Source organism: Poecile atricapillus, chromosome 2 (assembly GCF_030490865.1).
Source record: "Poecile atricapillus isolate bPoeAtr1 chromosome 2, bPoeAtr1.hap1, whole genome shotgun sequence".
Classification (NCBI taxonomy): Eukaryota; Metazoa; Chordata; class Aves; order Passeriformes; family Paridae; genus Poecile; species Poecile atricapillus.
In genome coordinates this window covers 33,967,326-33,987,547 of record NC_081250.1, presented here as the reverse complement: position 1 = coordinate 33,987,547, position 20,222 = coordinate 33,967,326, and the positions used below count along the sequence as shown (strand labels likewise).

Sequence of the window (20,222 nt, the reverse complement as noted above, 5' to 3'; positions counted from 1 at the left end):
ATAATAAATACGCCGAGCTGTCAGACTCAAAACAAAGCAACACGCAATTGGGGGAAAAAAATTAGTTTTCAGGATGGGAGTATTTGTGGCTGTTTTGTGCACACGCGTGAGGGCTGAGAGCTGTTAACGATGAGATGAACGCTGCTTTAGGTCAAGTTTATTGATAGCTCAGTGATGCAGGGTTCTGGGTTCAAGGCTGTGCGCGAAGAGCTTGGGGGAGAGCAGCATCCGCGCCGGCGGGAGGATATTGAAAAATGAAATTATTTCACCCTATCAAAGATCCATCCCGAAAAGAAAACGGAGTTGTTGAGGTTTTTTTCTAGCGTTCACTTGCAAAGTGGTAGGGCCTTCAAAAAAAACCCGTATTTTTCAGCCGATAATCCATCCTGTTTTCTCAGCACATACATACAGACAAAAAACGCCGTGGGTCCGTGCACACACCATGCAAGACGACGTGATATTTTACAGCCGAAAAAGATTCGAGTCGAATCGTAGGCCCAGGGTTTTATTATTACAGCAACAAATAATACAGCGGTATCGCGATGAATATCCAGTTAACTCTCCCTCTTCCCATGACCTTCCTAAAGGATAATAATAAATAAAATGGGGATTTCCCGGTCTGTTCCTCTTATCTGACTTCTGAGACTTTGTGGCGAGAGGAGCGAGATGGCTCTCGGGCTTCCGACGGGCGGGAAGGAAGGAGGAAAACACAGAGAAAAGACCCCGGGAGGCTCCGTTTCCACAGCCTTATGTGTCCCAGCGTGGAGCGCGGGGAGCGATTCTCCTCCCTCAGCTTGCGGTGGGCTCTCCGCGTCACCCGGACGGGGCCCCGCCAGCGCTCCCCGGGGAGAGGCGGCGGCTCAGGCCGGCGGAGGAAGGGGCTAGAAGGGGTGCGGCTCATCTTCCCCCCGAGACCGGGGGAGGCCTCCGGGCTTTCCGCGGCGCTCGGGGCGGGGAGGGCTCAAGGAAAGCGGCGCAAGGAGAAATCAGGCGGGGTGCCAAGGGGAGCCCCGCACCTCGGGGGGTGCGCCGCGGCAACAACGGGGCCAAAAAGCTCACGCCTCGGTGGCGAGGGAGGGCCAGAGGGAGGAAGGGAGGAAGGGAGGGAAGGGGGAGGGACGGGCGGCCCCCCCTCCCGGCGCCCTCGCCCCGCGCAGCGGCGGGACCACGGCGGGACCACGCCGTGCCCGTGCCCGCGGCCCGGCCCGGGAGCCGGCCCCGCGCTGATTGCGTTATTTAATTATCTCCACTTTATTCCCTCAGATGTTTATCAGCTGCTTTGCATATCACGTGGGGGCGGGCGGGCCAATGAGGGCCGGGCTGGCGCGACGCTGGCGCGTCAGCCCTGGTCAAGTCCCGGAGATTGAGTATCTCTTTTTTCAGTCTTTGGGGCTTTTAAAAAAGAGCCACTAGTCTCAATGCGGAGCGGGCTATGACAGCCTCCGTGCTCCTCCACCCCCGCTGGATCGAGCCCGTCATGTTCCTCTACGACAACAGCCTGGATGAGATCAATAAGAACATGGACGGGTTTCACGCCGGCAGCAACTTCGCGGCGGCGGCGGCGGCCAATCCCTGCCGCAACCTGATGGCTCACCCCGCGCCCCTGGCCGCCCCCAGCGCCGCCGCCTACACCTCCAGCGAGGCCCCCGCCGCCGGCATGGCCGAGCCCGCTGTCAAGCAGTGCAGCCCCTGCTCGGCCGCCGTGCAGAGCTCCTCCGGCGCCGCGCTGCCCTACGGCTACTTCGGCAGCGGCTACTACCCCTGTCGCATGACCCACCACAACGCCATCAAGTCCTGCGCCCAGCCCGCCTCCACCTTCGCCGACAAGTACATGGACACCTCGGTCTCCGGCGAGGAGTTCACGTCGCGGGCCAAGGAGTTCGCCTTCTACCAGGGCTACGCCGCCGGGCCCTACCAGCCGGTGCCCGGTTATCTGGATATGCCCGTGGTGCCCGCCATCGGCGGCCCCGGCGAGCCGCGCCACGACCCCCTCCTCCCCATGGACAGCTACCAGCCTTGGGCCATCACGAACGGCTGGAACGGGCAAGTGTACTGCCCCAAGGAGCAGAGCCAGCCGCCTCACCTCTGGAAATCCACCCTCCCGGGTAATACACCTGCATGGCTCCCCCTGTCTCTTCTTTTCATCCTGCCCCGCTCGCCTCTCCCGGGTATCCCGGGTATCACCCTCCGTGATAACCCCCCCCCCCGGGCCGACCCTTCGCCGTCCCGCCCGCCGTCCCCGGTCCCATCCCGCCCCGGTCCACACATGCCCCAGCGCCGCTGGAACGGCACCGGTGCCGCCCCCTGCCCCCCGCCGGTGCACGGCACATCCCGCCTCGCCCGGCCGGCCCCGGCGCCGGCCCCGGGAGAGGAAACAGCTGAAAAGGGCCGCGGGAAGGTCTGTGGAATTATTTTCCATAGACCATGAAGTACGCGAGCTGTGTAAATCCCTGCAGCCCCTCTCGGTCCTTCCCAGAGTCCCTGTCCGGGCTACATGGGGTTTGTTATTATTTGTCTGTCTGACAGAAGTGAGCCTTTCCCTGCCTAAAAGCTGTCTGCGGCGGCCAGGAAAGAGGAATCCCCAATGCTGAGCCGGGCTTTAGTAGCTAAAGCGGAGCGGGGCAGGCGGAGGAGTGCGCTCTAACCCTAAGCCTAGTACCACTTGAAGATGTCCTAACCGGTTCGAGCGATTTTCTAACGCTTCCCTGCATGGTTTTTCTGTTCCAGACGTCGTTTCTCATCCCTCGGATGCGAACTCGTACAGACGTGGAAGGAAGAAACGAGTGCCTTACACAAAGGTCCAGTTAAAAGAACTCGAAAGGGAATATGCTACAAATAAATTCATAACCAAAGACAAGAGGAGGAGGATATCGGCGACTACAAATCTATCAGAGAGACAGGTCACAATCTGGTTCCAAAACAGAAGGGTCAAAGAGAAAAAAGTGATCAACAAATTGAAGACTACCAGTTAATGGATTAAAAAATGGAGTAGAAGCAATTCAACGGTTTCAGAACTTTTTTTTGGTGTGTGTTCAGATTAAAGTAATTATTAATAATAATTAAAAAGAGAAAAGACAATGAACCTCTTCTTTCAGAACAAGAGATCTGTATCTTTGGAATTATAGCCTTTCTTTCTTTTTCTTTGTCTTTTTTTTTTTTTTTTTTAAACATTGCTGTAGCAAAATGGTGAAAACTGACAGTTCTCCTGAAATCCCAACCAGCCAGCCAGTATCACTGACAGACTGTACAGCCCACACGCCCAGCTCCGAGTGATACACTTTCAATTAAGACACAATTTTCTGAGAAACTTGTAAATACTTCTAAGACCTTACTATTTGAAAGAAGACCCTTCGTGGCCACGATGCGAGAGCTGGTTAACGTGAGGAGGTCGATGTGGACACATGATCTGGTTTTCTTCCATTGCAATCCAAACTGTATGTTGAATGACTGCTCAGGTAAACCATAGTGAAAAAAATTACAGTTACTGTATGTTTTTAAGCAATGCATTTATTGTCAAAAAGTAATAATAAACCTCGAAGGTACTGAATAAGGATTTCAGAGACATCAGTAATGAAGGAAGTTCTGTGGAGGATCTATCTTGATAGTAAATTTTAACATCGCAAATTAGTGAGGCTAGAAAGGAAAATATTTGCTTGGAGATGTCTTTCAGTTTTTTTTTTTTTTTCCACAGACGAATTATTGTCATCTAAACTAGAGGGTTTTGTTTGTTTGGGGGTTTTAATTTTATTTTTTTTTTCTCCTGCAGACCATACAATAGATACATTTTAAAGGACTCTGCCTATTTTAAACCTGAAATAATCTTCAAGAATTAATATTCTAAGTCCCCGGAAATTTTTAATATTTGAATATTGGCATTTCTTTACAGTAGAAAAAAAAAATGGCCTGGGAAAAAAAATACCCAAGAACTTTGAACTGAAATATATTTTTTTTCCCAGAAGTATTTTGATTTATGTAATCTATATTTGATCTATAAGTAATTAGTCGTTTTTCCTTGTTTATTGTCTGTTATGAGGCCGCAGTAGAATGTTTAGGGATTCTTCTTACAGCACCTTTTAATCCAATCAGTTATTTCAACCAGCACATTATTTTGTTTTCATTCACTATAAGAAGCTATCTTGTAAATAAAAAAAAAAATCAGCGCACTGTGAAAATGTACTTATGCACCCTTTTTTTTATATATTTCTACTGAAAGAATGAAAACCCAAGACGTGTAGAAGTATAGTAGTATTAATACTGTTAATAAAATAGTCACTGTAATAAAACCTAAAAGAAATACTCTTTACTTTTTTCCATTCCTACTCGCATTTAATAGAAAAATATAATGTATCTGTTTCATAATTGTAATACTGTTGTCTTTCGGTGTGTAGGTTGTGTGTATACAGTGGATTTTGTTTTATTTTTCTTGGCGGTGTTTTTCTGCGGGCAAGCACGCCTGATAACCAGCGTTCCTAAACTATAAATGTTTCGGTAATGTTAAACAGCGGTTTTGCAGCCTCGCTGGGGGACGGGGGGTGGAAGAGCAGGATGATACGAGCGCAGCGCCGCAGCCCTCGCCGGGAAATGGAGGCCGGCGGCCGACCCCTGCGATGGGGGCACGCTGCCCAGCCTGCCGATGCCTCCACGGGGAGGTGGGGGGGCTGCGTGGCGATGACAGGACGGGGAAGGCCCGAAACCTTGACCTTGAGGGGAAAAAAGCCGATTTGTGACCTTGACTTTTGACAGCTCCTGGCGGCGGCGGCATCCGCGGGCCGACAGCGCCACCTCGTGGCCAGCGCCGGGTGGCGTCCGCAGCCGGCCGCGCCCGCGTAGCTCCCTGCCCGCAGCCCGCACCGCTCCGCCCGCACACACACAGCGCTGACAAACGCCTCGGGGCACAGCCAGGGCCGGGAGCTGCTCCCCGTGCTCGCTCTGCCTCGGGCCATGACGGGGCAGCGGCCAGGCTGAGCGTGGCTGACACGGTGCGCAGCCCGTGCCCGGCTGGGGGATGCCCGGTGCCGTGCGGGGAGCCGCCGGCCTGCCGGGCCACAAAGAGAAGTTTGCTTTAGCCGCCTGTCTCCTGCGGTGGTCTGTAGCTCTAATTAGAGCTATTGGGGAACCTTTACGGTACATTTAGAGGGTATCATATACCGCGCTCGCTGTGCGCTTCTAGCCTTACATTTCTGAAATTCAAAAGGACCCACCTCTGCAGGGATCAGCGCAGAGCGATTTCCGTCCCTCAGATCTGACTGTAACGCATTCGTGCAAAAACTGACATGAACACTACCTGCAGGAGCGGGATTTGTTTTCCAGGAGGCTTTCGTGTCGGGGGCTTTGCCCTACGTTCGGGATTTTAGTCTTCCCGCCGTGTGCGGCCGCGCAGGGGCTGTGAACCGCTGTGGTTTCTCGGGCTGCGAAGCCCTGTGGTTTCTCAGGCCGCGGGAAACCCGCGGCCGCGGAGCGTGGGAATTTCGGCTGCATCCCTTCGGAGGCCGGTCAGGGAATTTCTGAGTGAGAAATCCCATTCCTGCTGCGAAAATAGCCTAGGAGTGTCGCATTATTGGCAGGCGGTTTCCAGACCATGCAGTTGGGTTGTGCTTTGGGGTGACAGGGTCTCGGCCTCCTGTGACAAGCACCTTCCAGTGGCCTGCGGCTCCGTGCGAAGGACCACGGGTGAAGATCCACGGGCGCAACCCCACCCGTCCATGGCGGGCAGGGCCTTGGGCTGCCCACGGGCCAGGAGAACCCCCAGGGAGCCGGTGCTCTCCAGGACCTCCGCGGTAGCCCCGCGGCCTGGGATTTTCAGCGAAGCTGAAGCAGGCAGAAAACTCCCTGTCTGGAGCTGTTCTAGCTGCGGGAAGCACTGTTACCCTGCTCCAAGGTCTGGGGCTGTGGGCTGCCGCCGGGAACCTGTCTCACACCGGCAGTACCTGCTGCCCACGGGCTGAGTGCCTCGGCTGCAGGCACGGCACAGCCGCCTTCCCACCGTCTCCTTGCGACGTTTTCTCGTGAAGGAGAGAAGTTGCCTGAAGAAGGCCACTAGCGAATTACACTTGTTCTTGCTCTGAGTGAATAATTTTGTTTATTTCGTTATATTTCGCACCTGTGTAATTTCGCAGCCTGTGTAATTATTGCGTGAGACGCCGCAAATTATATGTACTTCAGGTCGGAGTTGGGGGTGATACAGAGGACTGAATCCTGCCTACCTTAGTCAGGATCTTCTATTTTCAGACCATGCCCCGGAGCGATATAATTCAGGGACGCCTTGAAAGAAGCCCACAATGAGAACATGGCCGACATTACTATAGCTGCAGTTTTTGGTTGCTTGTGTGTTTTGGTTTTTTTGGGGGGCGTTGGTTTTTGTTTTGTTTTGGGGTTTTATTGTTGTTGTTTTGGTTGGTTTTCTTCTTTTTTTTTTTTCTTTTTTTTTTGTTTCTTTAAGGTAACTTTTTATCGGAGCTAGCGTTTGAAGATTATGTTTTCACACTGAACTACCTACCGTTCAAATTTGCTAAGCATTTCAAGACTGACTGTGGATTAGCGAATTTAAATTCCCACTACTGTTCAAATAGCTCAGCCGCATATATATTTCACAGGGTAAAAAGGGGAGCGTTTGACTCGCGATCGCTGGCAGGAGTAAGGTAACATTTTGGATCCGACCCCTGCTACCATGTAAGTCAGCGTCGAGGCTCCGAGGCTCTGCCAGGCTTTAGCAGGACGAGCAGGTCATGTTTCCCGGCCCCGCAGCACAGAGTCCCCGTCAGGGAAGCAGGACCCCAGGCCAGGGACGGAGCTCCCCCAGCCCCACCGGGTGTCCCCCAAGCCTCGGTCGTGCTGCGGCCGCGGCGGAGGCTTCGAGCCCTGCCCCGCGGGGAGGCCGCTCCGAGCCGAGCCTCTGCCTCTTCGTCGGGCCCGGCTCTGGAGAAATATCCCACCGTGAGAGTGCCTGGGTCAGGTGAGCAAAGACAGGGAGCTCCGTGCTTTGCTCTCCAGGGCAGCGAGAAGAGGGAAGCGAGGGGAGCGGAGGTGGCCGGTGGAGCCAGCTCTCCGCGGCCGTGCGGGGCACCAGGGCGGTGCTGTCTGCGGTTTTCCGAGTCACGAAAGATTCACTCTCCGCGGGCCTTGCGTGCACTCCCGCCCTCGCTTCTGTGGTCCCGCGTGTCTGCCTAGCCATGGCTGCACCCACGCAGCCCCTGCCCCTGCATCCCTCCATCCCTTTGCCGGGTAGATGTGGCCTCGGAGCGTGGGGGAGAGCGGGCATGGAGGTGTGTGTGTGTTCATGTTATTTATGACCTCCATTTACCGTCCAAAAGCTGTTGGCACATAACATTTTCAAGTACAAATTGCTGTTGTACTACATATTCCCCTCTCACCAATCTGCCGCCAGAGTCCTAAAATACATCCCTAATACGTTTTACAAGTGAATATTATCACCAACGAAAATAATTAAGCAACGTGATACGTTAATTCACGACGTCCGTCCTTGCACGCGATTCAGAGAAAATTATTATTTATACTCCCGCGTTAAAAGAGAATGTTTTAAAATGGTGGTAGGGAACTTACTGTACCTGGATTGTTGTGTAGAGTTACGTGTGCAAGGAGTTTTATTTGCAAAGGTTAAGAAAATGTGCCGGAAGAAGGATTTGGAAGGAAAACAAACGCAAAATTTAAAATTTTTTTTTTTTTTTTAAAAAGCAAACATGGTACAGTCTTTATTTTCTCAGCTTCCCTTGAATCAAGAATGTCAGGTATAATATTTTAGCAGATGTGGAGAGAAATGCAAGGGACAGAGGGAGTAAGTTATTACTGTATATTTAATGCATTTATTGGAGCATTAATATCAGAGCAGCGTTTCATTCCTAGCACAAAATGCACAATATAATTAAAGAAAGAAAGAAAAAAAAAAATTCCGTTTCACTTCAATCTCCACGTAGCTCACTTTCAGTCTTGGATTCAGAGACATACATTTTGATTCCCAGTGTCTGGAAATGTTACTTTATAATCGTCTGATTCTTGGCGTCGTGGGTCCCTCAGCTTTCCCATGGGCAGAAAATGCCCTTGTGTCTTTGACGCGGACAGACAGGTATAACAAATGTTACACTTTTTCCCACCCAGCAAATAATCTGGTATTTAATCTATCCCCGCCTAGAGCACTTGGCAGTAGCGAAGGTGGATTGCTATGGGAAATAAACCTTGACAGGAGCATATTTCCGAAAAAGAATAACTCTGAATCTTTTTTTTTTTTTTTTTTTTTTTCCGGCTGTCTTTTGCTCAGAAATATTCCCGTTTAAATACACTGGAATGTTGTCCTCAATACTGAAATGTTCAAAAAACCGTCCATTACTTCCAGAAAAACGAGTACATATATATATATATTTATATGTATATATATATATGTATATGTCTGAGAGAACGGGTAAGAATCTCGGCCTCTAGCCTCTACATTAAAAATATCTACGGTGTAAATAAAATCCCATTCCTGGTGCATTTCAGCATTCTCCGTGGGCAGCATTAGCAATAAAATCAAGACAGCGCTTAATACAAAAAAAAAATATTGGCAAGCTCTAAAAGGCCATTTGTAGCCATTCATAACATTTAGATGCGTTTCAATGCACTTTCATGAGGATTTGAAGAGATGTCCTTGCGCGCTCTAGGCTGGTAAAGGAGTCCAAAAAAGAAGAGGGGGAGGGAACCAGGGGATGGATTTTCCACGCGGGCCGGGGGAAATGTGGGGCGGTGGGTGTCGGGACGGGTCCATGCGCCCCAGCCGCGTCTGCAGGGGTCCGGCCACGCCGTGAGCCTTTCCTTGCCCCCTGGGCCCCCTCCCCCTTGAATGCAGTTGATTCACGAACTAGGATACGAAATGCTAATGTTCATTAAGTCTATCCTCCTCCCGCCTCCCTTCGGCCTCCTTCCCGCCCCCGCACCCCCAAAAAGATTTTTTTTTTTTCCTCCAGTGAATAGCTTCAACATGGCGTACTGCAAGGCAGAAGCTTTGCCCGTTCCTAGATCTGAACTGTGATTAAACATCCCCAAAGAGAGCATCTCTCTTCCTCCCGCCGCTTCCCCCTCCCTCCCCTCCCCTTAGCGTAAAGCGCCCTCTTCTACGTAGGAAAGGTCAAGTCCTACAACGCACAACCCACGGTCATTACTGTACTGTGACCCGGGGTGTACTGGGGAGGAACGGCCGGGTGTCTCGTGATCAAAAACACTGGGACTTTTTTTTTTCTTTCTTTTTTTTTTTTTTTTCTCCATTTCTCCTACTCGTGCGATGAGAATCCGTGGAATTAGACAGCATTTTAGCCTCCTGCAATCACCTTGTGTGCAAATCGCCATCGGAAATCCTTAGGGACCAGGAGAGAAACAGAGAGAGGGGGAGAGAGAGAGAGAGAGAGAGATGGCCAGGGAATAGAGAGAGAGAGAGAGAGAGGGAAAAAATAAATAGCTATAATAGTAGTAGTAATAATAACAGCAATAATCGTCATTAGCCTGTGATACCGCTGCATTTTGCCTGAAGCTGGCAGGAAGGACGATGTGCCCCTGTGGCTAGATTTCTCTCCGTCTAAAGGCAAACCAACAACAACTAGAACAAAAAAAAATATAAAAACCCCCAAATGAACAGCAACCCAAGACACTGAAAAATCGAGAAGGAATGTTTGGTGGACCGTGTATATTTAATCTGTAAGAGAGGAAACCAAAAATAATGCAATCCATCCTCACTGAACTGGAGATCTACAGCCCAGCGCGGGATCCTGTCAGTCTCCGTGGGGATATATTTTTGCACAGGCGAGACACTTCTGGATGCTGGGGTAAGATTTTCGTGCTCTTCCTGGAAGCGGCTCAATGTTTCTCCTCTCTCCCTGCTCGGTGGTGAACTAAGCAAACAAGCCAACAGCAAACACCCACCCGGTCCCCTCGCAAAAAGCCCCCTGCATGACTGGAGCGAAGTCATTCGGGAGGCCTTTGTGGAGAGTTTCCCAGGCCCCTGCTCTCCCCCCAGCCCACCCACCCACCCCACTCCGTTTGTCCCACGGTGTATGGGGCCGAGGTGCCGCTTCTCCTGCGGGGACCTGGGGGAAGGCTGCCAGAGCAGATGCTAATAGAGCCGAAGAGCCGGTTGAGAAAAGTAAGACTCTTTCTCCCAGCTTGGGTGCCGGCTCCACCTTCCCCAAGGATGCTGCTTTCCTCTCTAGCATAGGTGGGAAGCAAAGAGAGCTCTTGGCAGGAAAGTGCGCCAGGAGAGGCTGGGGTCAGAGCCCGGGACGAGAGCAGACTTGCAGATAGAGCTGCTGGTTGTTTCGCTTTGTGCAGAGCCGTGTTGTATTGCAGAGCTGGGTCAGGCTGCGTGGAAAAGCGTCTCCTGGTTTTTATCCCCGGTTGTTTTATTCCCGCGTACTTGCCTCTGAAATTATTTTAATCATTCAAGTGCCGGGAGGAGGGTGGACGGCTGTGTGTGGAAGAAATACGGGGAGGGATGTTTAACCTGTCTGCTTTTCCCCATTGTTTGTGTGTATCAAGAGAGGAAAATGCCAGCCGGGCATTGTAACCTGTCAGTTTTAATTAATCTGAATTTCGTCGTAATCGCCTTGATTTGAACGCACTAAGCAAATTGCTTTCATTTATTCCTGATCGTATAAAACGACCTATACGGTCGGCTTGGGTGAGGAGTAATAGAAAAGCGGGTTTTTTGAAATGCCTTCGGGTAGGCATAGGAAAAAAAAAAAAAAAAAGGAAAAAAAGGGTTTTTAATACAAAGCAATCTTGGATGGACTTCGTCTCCAAATAGTAGCTGGTTTACATTTAAATATGTGAGGATTTTTACATACTGTGCTGTATGAACACTTGATGGAAAAATAAAACCGAAAGAGAAAGAACGAGTACCCCCACACTTCTCCTGGTCCTATTCTGGATGTTTTGCCCAAATTCCCCCGGGCTCTACCATTTGGATCTCTCACGCTTATGCACCCCGATTTCTGGAAGGAGTGATATTAGTATCAGCATTTGTTGAAAAGTCTGGAAAAGGAAGCAAGCGGGACAGTGAGCAGGCTTCCACCCGGGCATAGGCAAGAGCAGCCATATTAGGCTTAGAGAAAGAGCTGGTTTTTATGGGTATCTTTACTTTATATATGAGAGAAGAGACAAGAAACGATCCTTACGAGCTGGCTGAGCTGTACATTGGCATATGGTTGCATCCCAAATTGCAGCACGTACTTCAGGCTCGTGTTATACAAACAGCTTCCTGTAAATGTTACACAAGTACAGGTACCTTAATTATAATACGATTCTGAGAGTCCATCAAAATATGAAGTTTGAGCTTTGAAGTCGTTGATTTGACAGTCCCGGTATAGCGATACTTCCTGTACCCGCCCCCTAAAGCAAGCATTGATGAAGAAATGTCTTTAGTTCGGTGGGTTTCATGATATGTGAATAAGGCTCTCCTATAAAGTTAGCAGTGGTACAGTAAAATCTGATGTGTTTCTTGGCGAGTTGGGAAAAATAATTAAATAAAAAATTGAAATACCTTTATAAATCATTGTTAAAATTTAATGTGCATTAGAGAGAACCTTATATCCTATAAAATTCAATTTAGCTTAGAATCCCAGTCAATTACCTTGACGTGAATTTCTGTGGCACAGTGTGGATCTCGGCATCTCAGAAACAGTCTAGCTACGACAGGCTGGTCTCGGCATTGAGGCATTCCACTTTCTGCAGCTTTCTGGGCTTAATCTGGAGGGCACATTATATATCTCATAACTCTTGTGTGTCGTTTATATCCTGAATTGGTAGGCAGAAAATGCTCTTTTGCCAGAGGCAATGCGATAGGATTATTTTTCCTCTCACTGAATATATTTCCTGGATTAACAAATCTAAGGTCAAGTTCAAGGCATCGATTCTAGCAATACTTTTAAATGTAAGTCGACATGGTAATGTTTCGGTGAACTTTTTTCTTTATTTTTTTTCTTTATTTTATTTTTTTTTTCTTTTTTTTTTTTTTAATACATGGAGTGGCACTCTCGGTTGCGGGTGAACTTTGCATGGGAACATCGCCTGGGATATGGCCGTCCGCAGGGATAACTGTCCATTACTAGCACTTCACTTTCAAGGGATCACTGGGAATGTTCCCCTAAACCGCGCTGCTTAATTCTTCATAAAATACACTGACACGAAAGGGGACTGCTACTTGCTTACTACAAACAGTGCAAACGACACCGTGCTTTGTGGGTCTGGGTGGGAGTCGCTGGAAAGTGCCTGCTCTTCTGTACCGGAGGATTATTGTCAAGGGAATTTGCTTTCGCACCAGTTTGGAGCCCACCGCTGGTTCTAGACACCCCCCTCCCGCAGACTAAGTTTTCTAGAAGTCTCTTGCACCTGTATCTGGATAGACGGGGTGGGAAATGAGTGATTGTGTGTATGTTTTCCTGTGCCGGGAAAGCCTCCGAGAGGGTTTAAGGGGAGAAGAAGAGACATTTATAGAAGCATTGTCAGTCAATCAATTTCTGATATACTAGTTGGTCAGAAAAAACCTCTTCTTGCGCCTGTCTTATTGCCAAACCCGCTAGCATTGCCTTTCAGAACCAGGTTCCGAGCAGTAAACATAAACATTTTAGAGGGGTTCAGCGCCCCGGGACCCTGGAGCTCAGGGCTGGGGAACCGGGGGGTGAGGAGACACGACATTGTGAGAGACTCCCCGCGCCTTGGGAAGGCGCCGGGAGGCTGTCAGAACAACAAATCGTTTGTCTGCTGGTGAGCGAGAGAATAGCTGCCGAAACATGAAGTTTTCTATCTAGAAGTAGCTTCCTCTCCTGAAAAAAAAACCCCGCAATATTTCGGTTACTTGCAGCTATCAGTCAGAGAGCGCTCAGATGTTCATCAGCTCGAAGGGATGCAAAATATCATGACTGGTCGCCAGCAAGGGGTGTATCTCCGTAGGTCCGTAGCGTTTAATCCTAAAATTCGAACGAGACAGAAGGCTTGGTAGGAAAAAAACCCAAACACCCTTTTCATTTCATCAACTTAAAAAGACACAGAGCGTGATGGAGAAAAGGAAAGGATTTTACTAATTGGTATTAAAAATTAATCTAAAGTATTCTAGTCCAGATGAGTGCAGCCTTTTCAGGTGTTCAAGTCTCCGAAAAAATATAATGTGGAAAAAAAAAAAAAAAAAAAAAGGAAAGTCGGAATTACATTGAATTCTGTTTACATCTGCTCGTTCTCTTTACGTGTATTTTGCAGTTTCCTAGTAAAATCACAACCACACCGCCTCACGTTTTGGAAAATAAATAGCCTGTCCCATGTAACAGCATAGGGCTTCGATTTCACCTATATATTCACATGTACAAATACATATAGAAATTCACCTATTATTTAGATTATTTAGATTATTTAGCTAGCTGTTGTAGCACTTCATTCTGTAACAATCTTACGGAACCAGATTTAGTTTAAAGAAAAAAAAAAAAAAAAGAAAAAGAAAAAGAAAAAGAAAAAGAAAAAGAAAGTATACATATAGCTTCTTTCCATAACAGGCAAAACTGCAAACGGAAAAGAAACGCCTTTTAAGAACTTCTGAGCCCAAGATATTTAAAATCCAAATAATCGGCAGGTTTCTCTGGCACTGCATTCCTGGCAAATTTTGCGACGAATTATCGCCTTATGCACCTATTTGCATTGGTGAAGGTGGGAAGACGGTGCGCTTTTCGTTGGCAGCAACATTTCGAATTCCCTAATGCTATGCTTTTCTAATAAGCCTTTGCAGACTGTAATCAAACCTCAGTTTTACAAAACACTGTCCTAATTCCTTAGATATTTTCTCCTGCTCGAGTCGTAATACCCCTCACCCTCCCTGTGTGAGAGAAGCAGCAGAGATTGAAGCCAGCGATCCTGTAATATTTTAATTAGCTCCTCTTGACGCAAATTCCTTCTAGCACACGTTCCTCCTGTTAATTAGAGGCACCCACCCTACTGGCAAGGTAGATGGTCGGCTTCAAATATTTTTCAAGCAAAGCCCGGTACAAAAAGACAACAATTTAGATACAATAGAACTTGACCTTTTGGAGAAGCAGTAGTGAGTTAAACAGTTCCCTTTGCACGCCATCTGTATATGTAAAAGCTAGACTATCGAGGCGTCCTAGCTCTGTTTATATTCCTCCAAAGAAGAGATGTAGCTTTTTTCCCCTCCCTTTGTTTAGCTTAGCTATGGGTAGCAGTCTCCCCACCTCTTGGCCACGCTTCTCCTTTGCAAAACCGTCCTGCAGCAGAGGTTCCAAATTCAGAGCGGTTTTACCCTCTCTAATCCGGTCGAAATACATGGGAAGGCGTAACGAATGCATTTTGCTTCTCCAAACGAAATGCCTGCCTTTGTTTATGTTGTTCTCAGTGAGGTTAGCGAGGGGAAGGCTCGGTTTTCCCCCTTCCTCAACGCGGAAGTCCCAATTACTGTATTAAAAGAGCAATTCAACATTAGACCAAATAATCAACATTGATAATTGTGCTGAACACAGCAACTTAACAGCAGGCTCCCTGCAATTACCCACACATTCCGGGACTTTTAGCGTACATTATCTCTTGTTTCACTTAACAGCAAATAAAGCAGAGAACAGCCTGTGCCTTGGGTGTCTGCTCGCTCCCAGTCGAGCTGTGCCCCCCTCGCCTTTCCCCCATCTCCCTTCCCGCTTGTCGTGCGGGCGGCGCCCGGAGGCGTTTTGGGGTCCCCCAGCGTTACAAACCCGCTTGAAGAGAAACAGGCTGCTTGGTCTGGAGAGGTGGGGGAGAGAGCTCGGGCGATTCCAAAGCAGGCATCGGGGCCGCACGTGTGCATGCTGTGCAAGCACGTATATGCCCAGACACACGCACACCCACGCACACACGCTCCTATTTCCAGTCGCCTTCTCGCCCTTCTTGCCTTAAATTCCCTTTGTTTCCCAGAGGCAGCCCCGACCTCTGGCACGGCGGAGCCTCGTACGGCGCCGCAGCCTCGGCTGCACAGAGGAGCGGCAAAGAGCCCTGTACAAACCTGTGCCAGCTCTGCTCCCCATTTCTAGCCCCGAGGTTTGAAATTTATTGAAACGCAAGAGGGAGGCTGCAGCGAGTCCGAGGAGGTGGCGTCCCGCGATTAAGTGTTGGGCAGCTCTGTCATGTCTGCTCTGACACAAGCTGAAGTTGACTGCCAAAGTGCTATAAAACCGCAGGTCAGTCTAGAACTGTTTTCGGTTCCCCTAGACGCGCCGTGTTCAATTATAGCCTTAAAAGCCCTAATACAAGTGCAAGAATTTGTTTGCCATCACACAGAGGCGGGGCGAGGCTCGGCAATGGTGGCGCCTTTGTTATCTCAAAGTCACTGAAATCTTTATACATTCCTTTTTGTTCGAAGGGAGGAGTGTCTGCGTGTGTGCAGGGTGTGGGGAGAGGTTTTCATCGACGGAATTGAACGGTGCGGGTAATACAGGGAAAATAGCCAATGTTCGGACACCAAAAGAGGGCTTCCGACCCCCCAGTCCACTCCACCCACCACCCCACCGCGACCACCCCAGGCAAAAAACTAGGGGGAAAGTGAATGCGTGCAAAATTACAGCGTTAAGAAAAAAGCCAACCAGAACTCTTGCATAGCCCTCCCCACCTCAAGTTAAAAAAAAAAAAAAAAAAAAAAAAAAAAAAAAAAAAAAAAAGAGGGAGAGAGAGAGGGTGAGAGAGGGAAAGCCCCCAAACCTTTTTACAATCCCTAAACGACATTGCAGTCTTCTGCTAGCGGTTTTGACGACATGCAATCTCTTTCCATCCACTTTCTAGCAAATATGTCAAGCTGGATGATTAATTCATTAATTTCAAGTTCAGCTCACAGACGTGCAGTAAGCAAAAGAAGTTCTTGCAGCAAACCAAAATAAAGAGTTCATTACAGGGATACGTCCAGAGCATTTGATTTGTGAACGGTAACCCTTGTAAAATAAGAAAAAGGCATATAAACATTAATGCTAATAAATTAGTTTACTCCACTACAAAGTAATTACTTGATAATATTGAATTTACAGTTTGGATTCAAACGCAATAGTTAACTATAATGTAGGGGAAATACATAATGAGAATATTTTCTCTCTGCACAACATGATTAGATTTGTTATTGAGTCGGTTACGATAAGCTAAGCAATAAATAAACAAATCGATGTTGACATTTAAATACCGAGGATCTCCAGAATTTACTAGAGAACTTTCTCCGGATATATAAATACTTCCACTGCACTGCAGAGGAAGAGGGGGGGGGAAATCCAAATATTATTTCCCTAACATTTTCGTTTCCCTTCCACTAGCCTCCCAAGTCCACGGGGGCATGGATCTTGAACCACGTCTGATTTCCTAAGAGTACCGACTTCACAATAGCCTTTTGCCATTCTGTTTTTCTATTTTGATGAAATCCAGCCGGAACTCAAATATTTCTTTTCTGAAATCGAGCATCAGAATAGCAGAAAAATACTTTTTCCGAGAGCTTAGGGATGTCCGTGCCTCAAAAGGTGCTGTATTCTTTGGCGTATTTCTCTGTTTTCTTTGGCTCTGCTCATTCGGTAGGGTGTGCATTTTTATTGGCAAAAAAAGTACTTTTTAGTCTCTCCCCTGCACAATCCGCTTTCTATATCATCCCTTTCATGCAACAATAGTAAAAGTTTAACCAGGTTTTTAAAATAGGTCTCCCTGGGTCTCAGCCTTCAGCGACGACACAGAGCTAAAAGGAAAGTGTCTCGGTACGACGAGTTTGCTCCTACGGGTTAACAGTATGTCAAATAATTTTAACTAGGCTTCTGGCAATTAAACTCGGAGTATTTGTCAAGCTGGGGTAGCCCGATATCCACCGGTTTTCCAAGTATTTCGCTGCTGACTTGAGGCGGAGAGATCAGCAAAGAGTCTTTAGCTCCGAGGTCTGCACTTTAAAGGGATTGCTGGCTTTCTGGCGTTGCGAATGAGGCAAGGGACGATTTGGAGGGGGTGAGGAGGGGAAACCTGCGTCTTGGGGACCCGACATTGTTAACTACCTCCAGTAAAGCTTGGCTGAAGCCGCGCGGGGTATTTGAGGTTAATATGTAAGTAAGGGAAGGAAGACACTAAGCGCTTCGGAAGTGAACATGAATGCAAGCATGTAATCTATTCACCATGAAAATCAGTAAAGGCTTGACCCTGGCACATTCTTCCTAGTAAGGTTTCCAGAAAAACTCTAAAGAGTGAGGTCTTTTTTTCTTTTTTGTTTTAAGAGGGAGGACGGAAAGCCCAAATCGAACCCCCCACCAAAAAAAAAGAAAGAAAAGAGATAAAAAAGGAGAAAAAGGGAAAAAAGGGAAAAAAGGGGGAAAGGGGAAAAAAGGAAAAAAAAAGAAAAAGAAAGGAAAAAATAGGAAAAAATGTGGGGAAAAAAGGAAAAAAGGAAAAAAAGGGAAAAAAGGGGGGCAAAAAGGAAAATAAAAAGAAGAAGAAAAAAAGACATCTTCTTTAGAAGCGTTTTCCTCCTCGGAGCAGCTTTCCAGAAGAAAGCGTGTGTGCATCTCTACGGTGCCCTCCTTGTCGGAGCCTGCCAGCGAGCCGCCGAACGCCCCAGCAAGCCCACAAACAAACAGAAAGCTCTCACCTAACCCTGGGGGGGAATTGCTAAGCCTCTCTGCTCCAGAGCCAGAGGGTGCCAGGGACCGGGCGGCTCAGTGTGGGGCAGTGGCAGGGCGGCTGCGTGTCCCCCCAGGGCTCCCCCCGGGCCAAGCTGCTCTCGGCTGGCCCCTGGGCGCTGGTGACGAGCTGTTGCTCTCCCCCGGCACGGCCACAAAGGGAGCGGGGCCCGGGCCCGCCGCTCGTCAATGTCAACGTCGGGCCACGTGACCGCAGCTCCCCGCCGCCGCCGGGAGAGCTCTCCACGTCAGCCTACGTCTCCCCATCTCTTACTTCACGGATCCGCTTCAAAGGGGCAGCTGCGTTACAGAATCATGTTAAGCTCAGCTAATGCGGAGAAGCCGAGGTAGCCCTAATGATGGATTTTGATGAGCGTGTTCCTTGTTCCTCTAACATGTATTTGCCAAGTTGTACTTACTACGTCTCGGGTCCTGATTTTTCCAGCCTCCCTTCTTTTTTGCCCCAAACCCCGTCTTCTCGCCCTATGACATACTCCTACTCCTCCAACCTACCCCAGGTCCAACCTGTGAGAGAAGTTACCTTCAGGGAATATGCCATTGATCCCTCCAGTAAATGGCACCCCAGGAACAATCTGCCCCACTGCTACTCCGCAGAGGAGATCATGCACAGAGACTGCCTGCCTGCCACCAACACTGCTAGCATGGGCGAGATGTTCGGCAAAAACACAGCTAACGTCTACCACCCCAGCACCAACGTCTCCTCCAATTTCTATAGCACGGTGGGCAGGAACGGGGTCCTGCCCAGGCTTTCGACCAATTTTTCGAGACGGCTTATGGCACGGCGAAAATCTGGCCTCGGCGGACTACCCGGTAGACAAGAGTGGCGAGAAGCGCCGCGGCGCCGGGGCGGCGGCGGCGGCAACTTCAAGTTGCGAGGGCGGCTGCGGCAGGGCGCGGCGCGGCGGCGGAGAAGGAGAGGAGGAGGCGGCCGGAGAGCAGCAGCAGCCCCGAGTCATCTTCCGGCAACAATGAGGAGAAATCCGGCAGTTCCAGTACGTATAAAGGCAGCGCCGGAGCGCTTTTAGAAAGGCAGCTTGAAAATCTAGCGCACCGCCGCTGTTAAATTTTATATGCTGTTTTAAGCATATAAGGTTTATGAAGGGCCTTTAGAGTTCCCAACAAAACTTTGTTATAAAAGGCGAGATCACGTGTTTAGTGCTGAAATTGGCCGTGAAATACCCACCGGGCAATGGATGCCTAAAAAATTTTTTTTTCCTTTTTCTTCTCCTTTTTTTTCCTTTTTTTTCTGCTTTTTTTAAAAAAAATAATAATAAAAAAAAGGGCTCCTGGGTCAGCTTTTGAAAATATAATAACATTAGTTCTGTGCCTGTAAATTCGGCAAAAAAAGGAAGCTCGACTCCTGTGATATCAATGTAATCCAGTGATTTTATAAAAGCCATGTGTTGCACCAGAAGTCTAGTTAGGAGCTGATTCAAAGCCTTTGCCTTTTTACCGATTGCGCTAGAATAGCGTTTAACAGATAAAGTAGCCGCCTGAACTGTAGCAATATATAAAAGAAGCAAATTAACCTAAAGCTGGCCTTTTTGTCTAAAGGAAGCCATTGTTACTAAGCATCGTGGCAATTACGTGTTGCCTTCTGTCCAACAGTTTGTTACTTACAATTGTTATTCAATCTGTCAAAGTCTGATTTTTTTATGTGGGCTTTTTAAAGGCAAAGCCAGTTCTACGGCCGGGGGGAAAAAATACCTCGACAATGAACTGTACCAGAAAAGGAAGTTTTTAAAGGCATAGCAGCGACGTTTAATGTAAAGAGCTCCTGAACCTTGAAACCTTTTATATTCTGCTTAATGAACTTAAAACCGTAATGGCTAATCGAGGAGAATACCTCGATGCGGGGAGAACGTGCTTGAAAATAGCCGGCTAAGGGGAGAAGGAGACGCCTCACCTGGGCTCTGGGGCTTTTCCTCTGTCCGGACGAGGAGACGGGATTAGGCCAGGGAAGGAGGGCGAGATGCAGGCGGCCCAGGGGCTCGGGAGGGTTGGGCGCGGGCCCCCCCGCCGCTGCAGCAGCCAGGTGATGGCCGCTCCCTGGCAGCTCGGCGTGCGCGGAGGCGCCCGGCGGAGCAGCCTACAAAGGCTTTCCTCCGGCTCGTGAAATCCGCAAGAACCCCCGCCACCCGCTCTTTCCTCCAGCTGCCCTCCCCGCGGAGGAAGCGAGGCCGGATCCCGCGTCTCGGCGGGGTTTCGCCCTGCCCGCTGCCCGGGGCCGCGGCGCTGCAGAGCGCGGGCTGTGCCGGCGGCTCCGGGCCCGCCGCACGCACCCGCCAAGGCGGAGGCTGGCCCCGAGCCCCGGACCTACCAACGCCGAGCCCGAGAGGGCAAAACGAGTCTTTGTCCGTGTTAACGTGCTTTGCCTGAGAGTCCCCCCGCCCGTCCTCTCGCCCCGCCGCCGGCCACCGCCGGGTCTCAATGTTCTGCCTGTTTCGCTCCACAGGTGGACAACGTACGCGTAAAAAGAGATGCCCGTACACCAAATACCAGATTAGAGAGTTAGAAAGGGAATTCTTCTTCAGTGTCTACATAAACAAAGAGAAACGCCTCCAGCTCTCA

At 49.0% G+C, this 20,222-nt stretch overlaps 2 protein-coding genes across 2 annotated transcripts in view; both read left to right on the top strand.

Annotated features, from left to right (window-relative positions):
* Nucleotides 1-1,332: 1,332 nt before the first annotated feature.
* Nucleotides 1,333-3,021, top strand: HOXA13 (homeobox A13). The gene is made up of 2 exons (XM_058832736.1): nt 1,333-2,105; nt 2,728-3,021. Exons 1-2 carry the CDS (start codon nt 1,433-1,435, stop codon nt 2,970-2,972), a joined length of 918 nt encoding a protein of 305 aa, XP_058688719.1. The 5' UTR covers nt 1,333-1,432; the 3' UTR covers nt 2,973-3,021.
* Nucleotides 3,022-9,710: 6,689 nt separating this feature from the next.
* The window catches only part of HOXA11 (homeobox A11), a 13,728-nt gene continuing 3,216 nt past the window's right edge, over nt 9,711-20,222 (top strand). The window contains 6 exon segments of the mRNA XM_058831060.1: nt 9,711-9,806; nt 17,468-18,392; nt 18,395-18,430; nt 18,433-18,539; nt 18,541-18,643; nt 20,107-20,220. Of these exon segments, the coding sequence (XP_058687043.1) occupies nt 17,987-18,392; nt 18,395-18,430; nt 18,433-18,539; nt 18,541-18,643; nt 20,107-20,220 (766 nt within the window). The 5' untranslated portion in view covers nt 9,711-9,806; nt 17,468-17,986.

Excerpts from the sequence above, each read along its gene's own strand:
- HOXA13 (XM_058832736.1), top strand. The coding sequence starts at position 1,433 with ATGACAGCCTCCGTGCTCCTCCACCCCCGCTGGATCGAGCCCGTCATG. Across the intron at positions 2,106-2,727 it reads CTGGAAATCCACCCTCCCGG|ACGTCGTTTCTCATCCCTCG; the intron begins GTAATACACCTG and ends TTTCTGTTCCAG.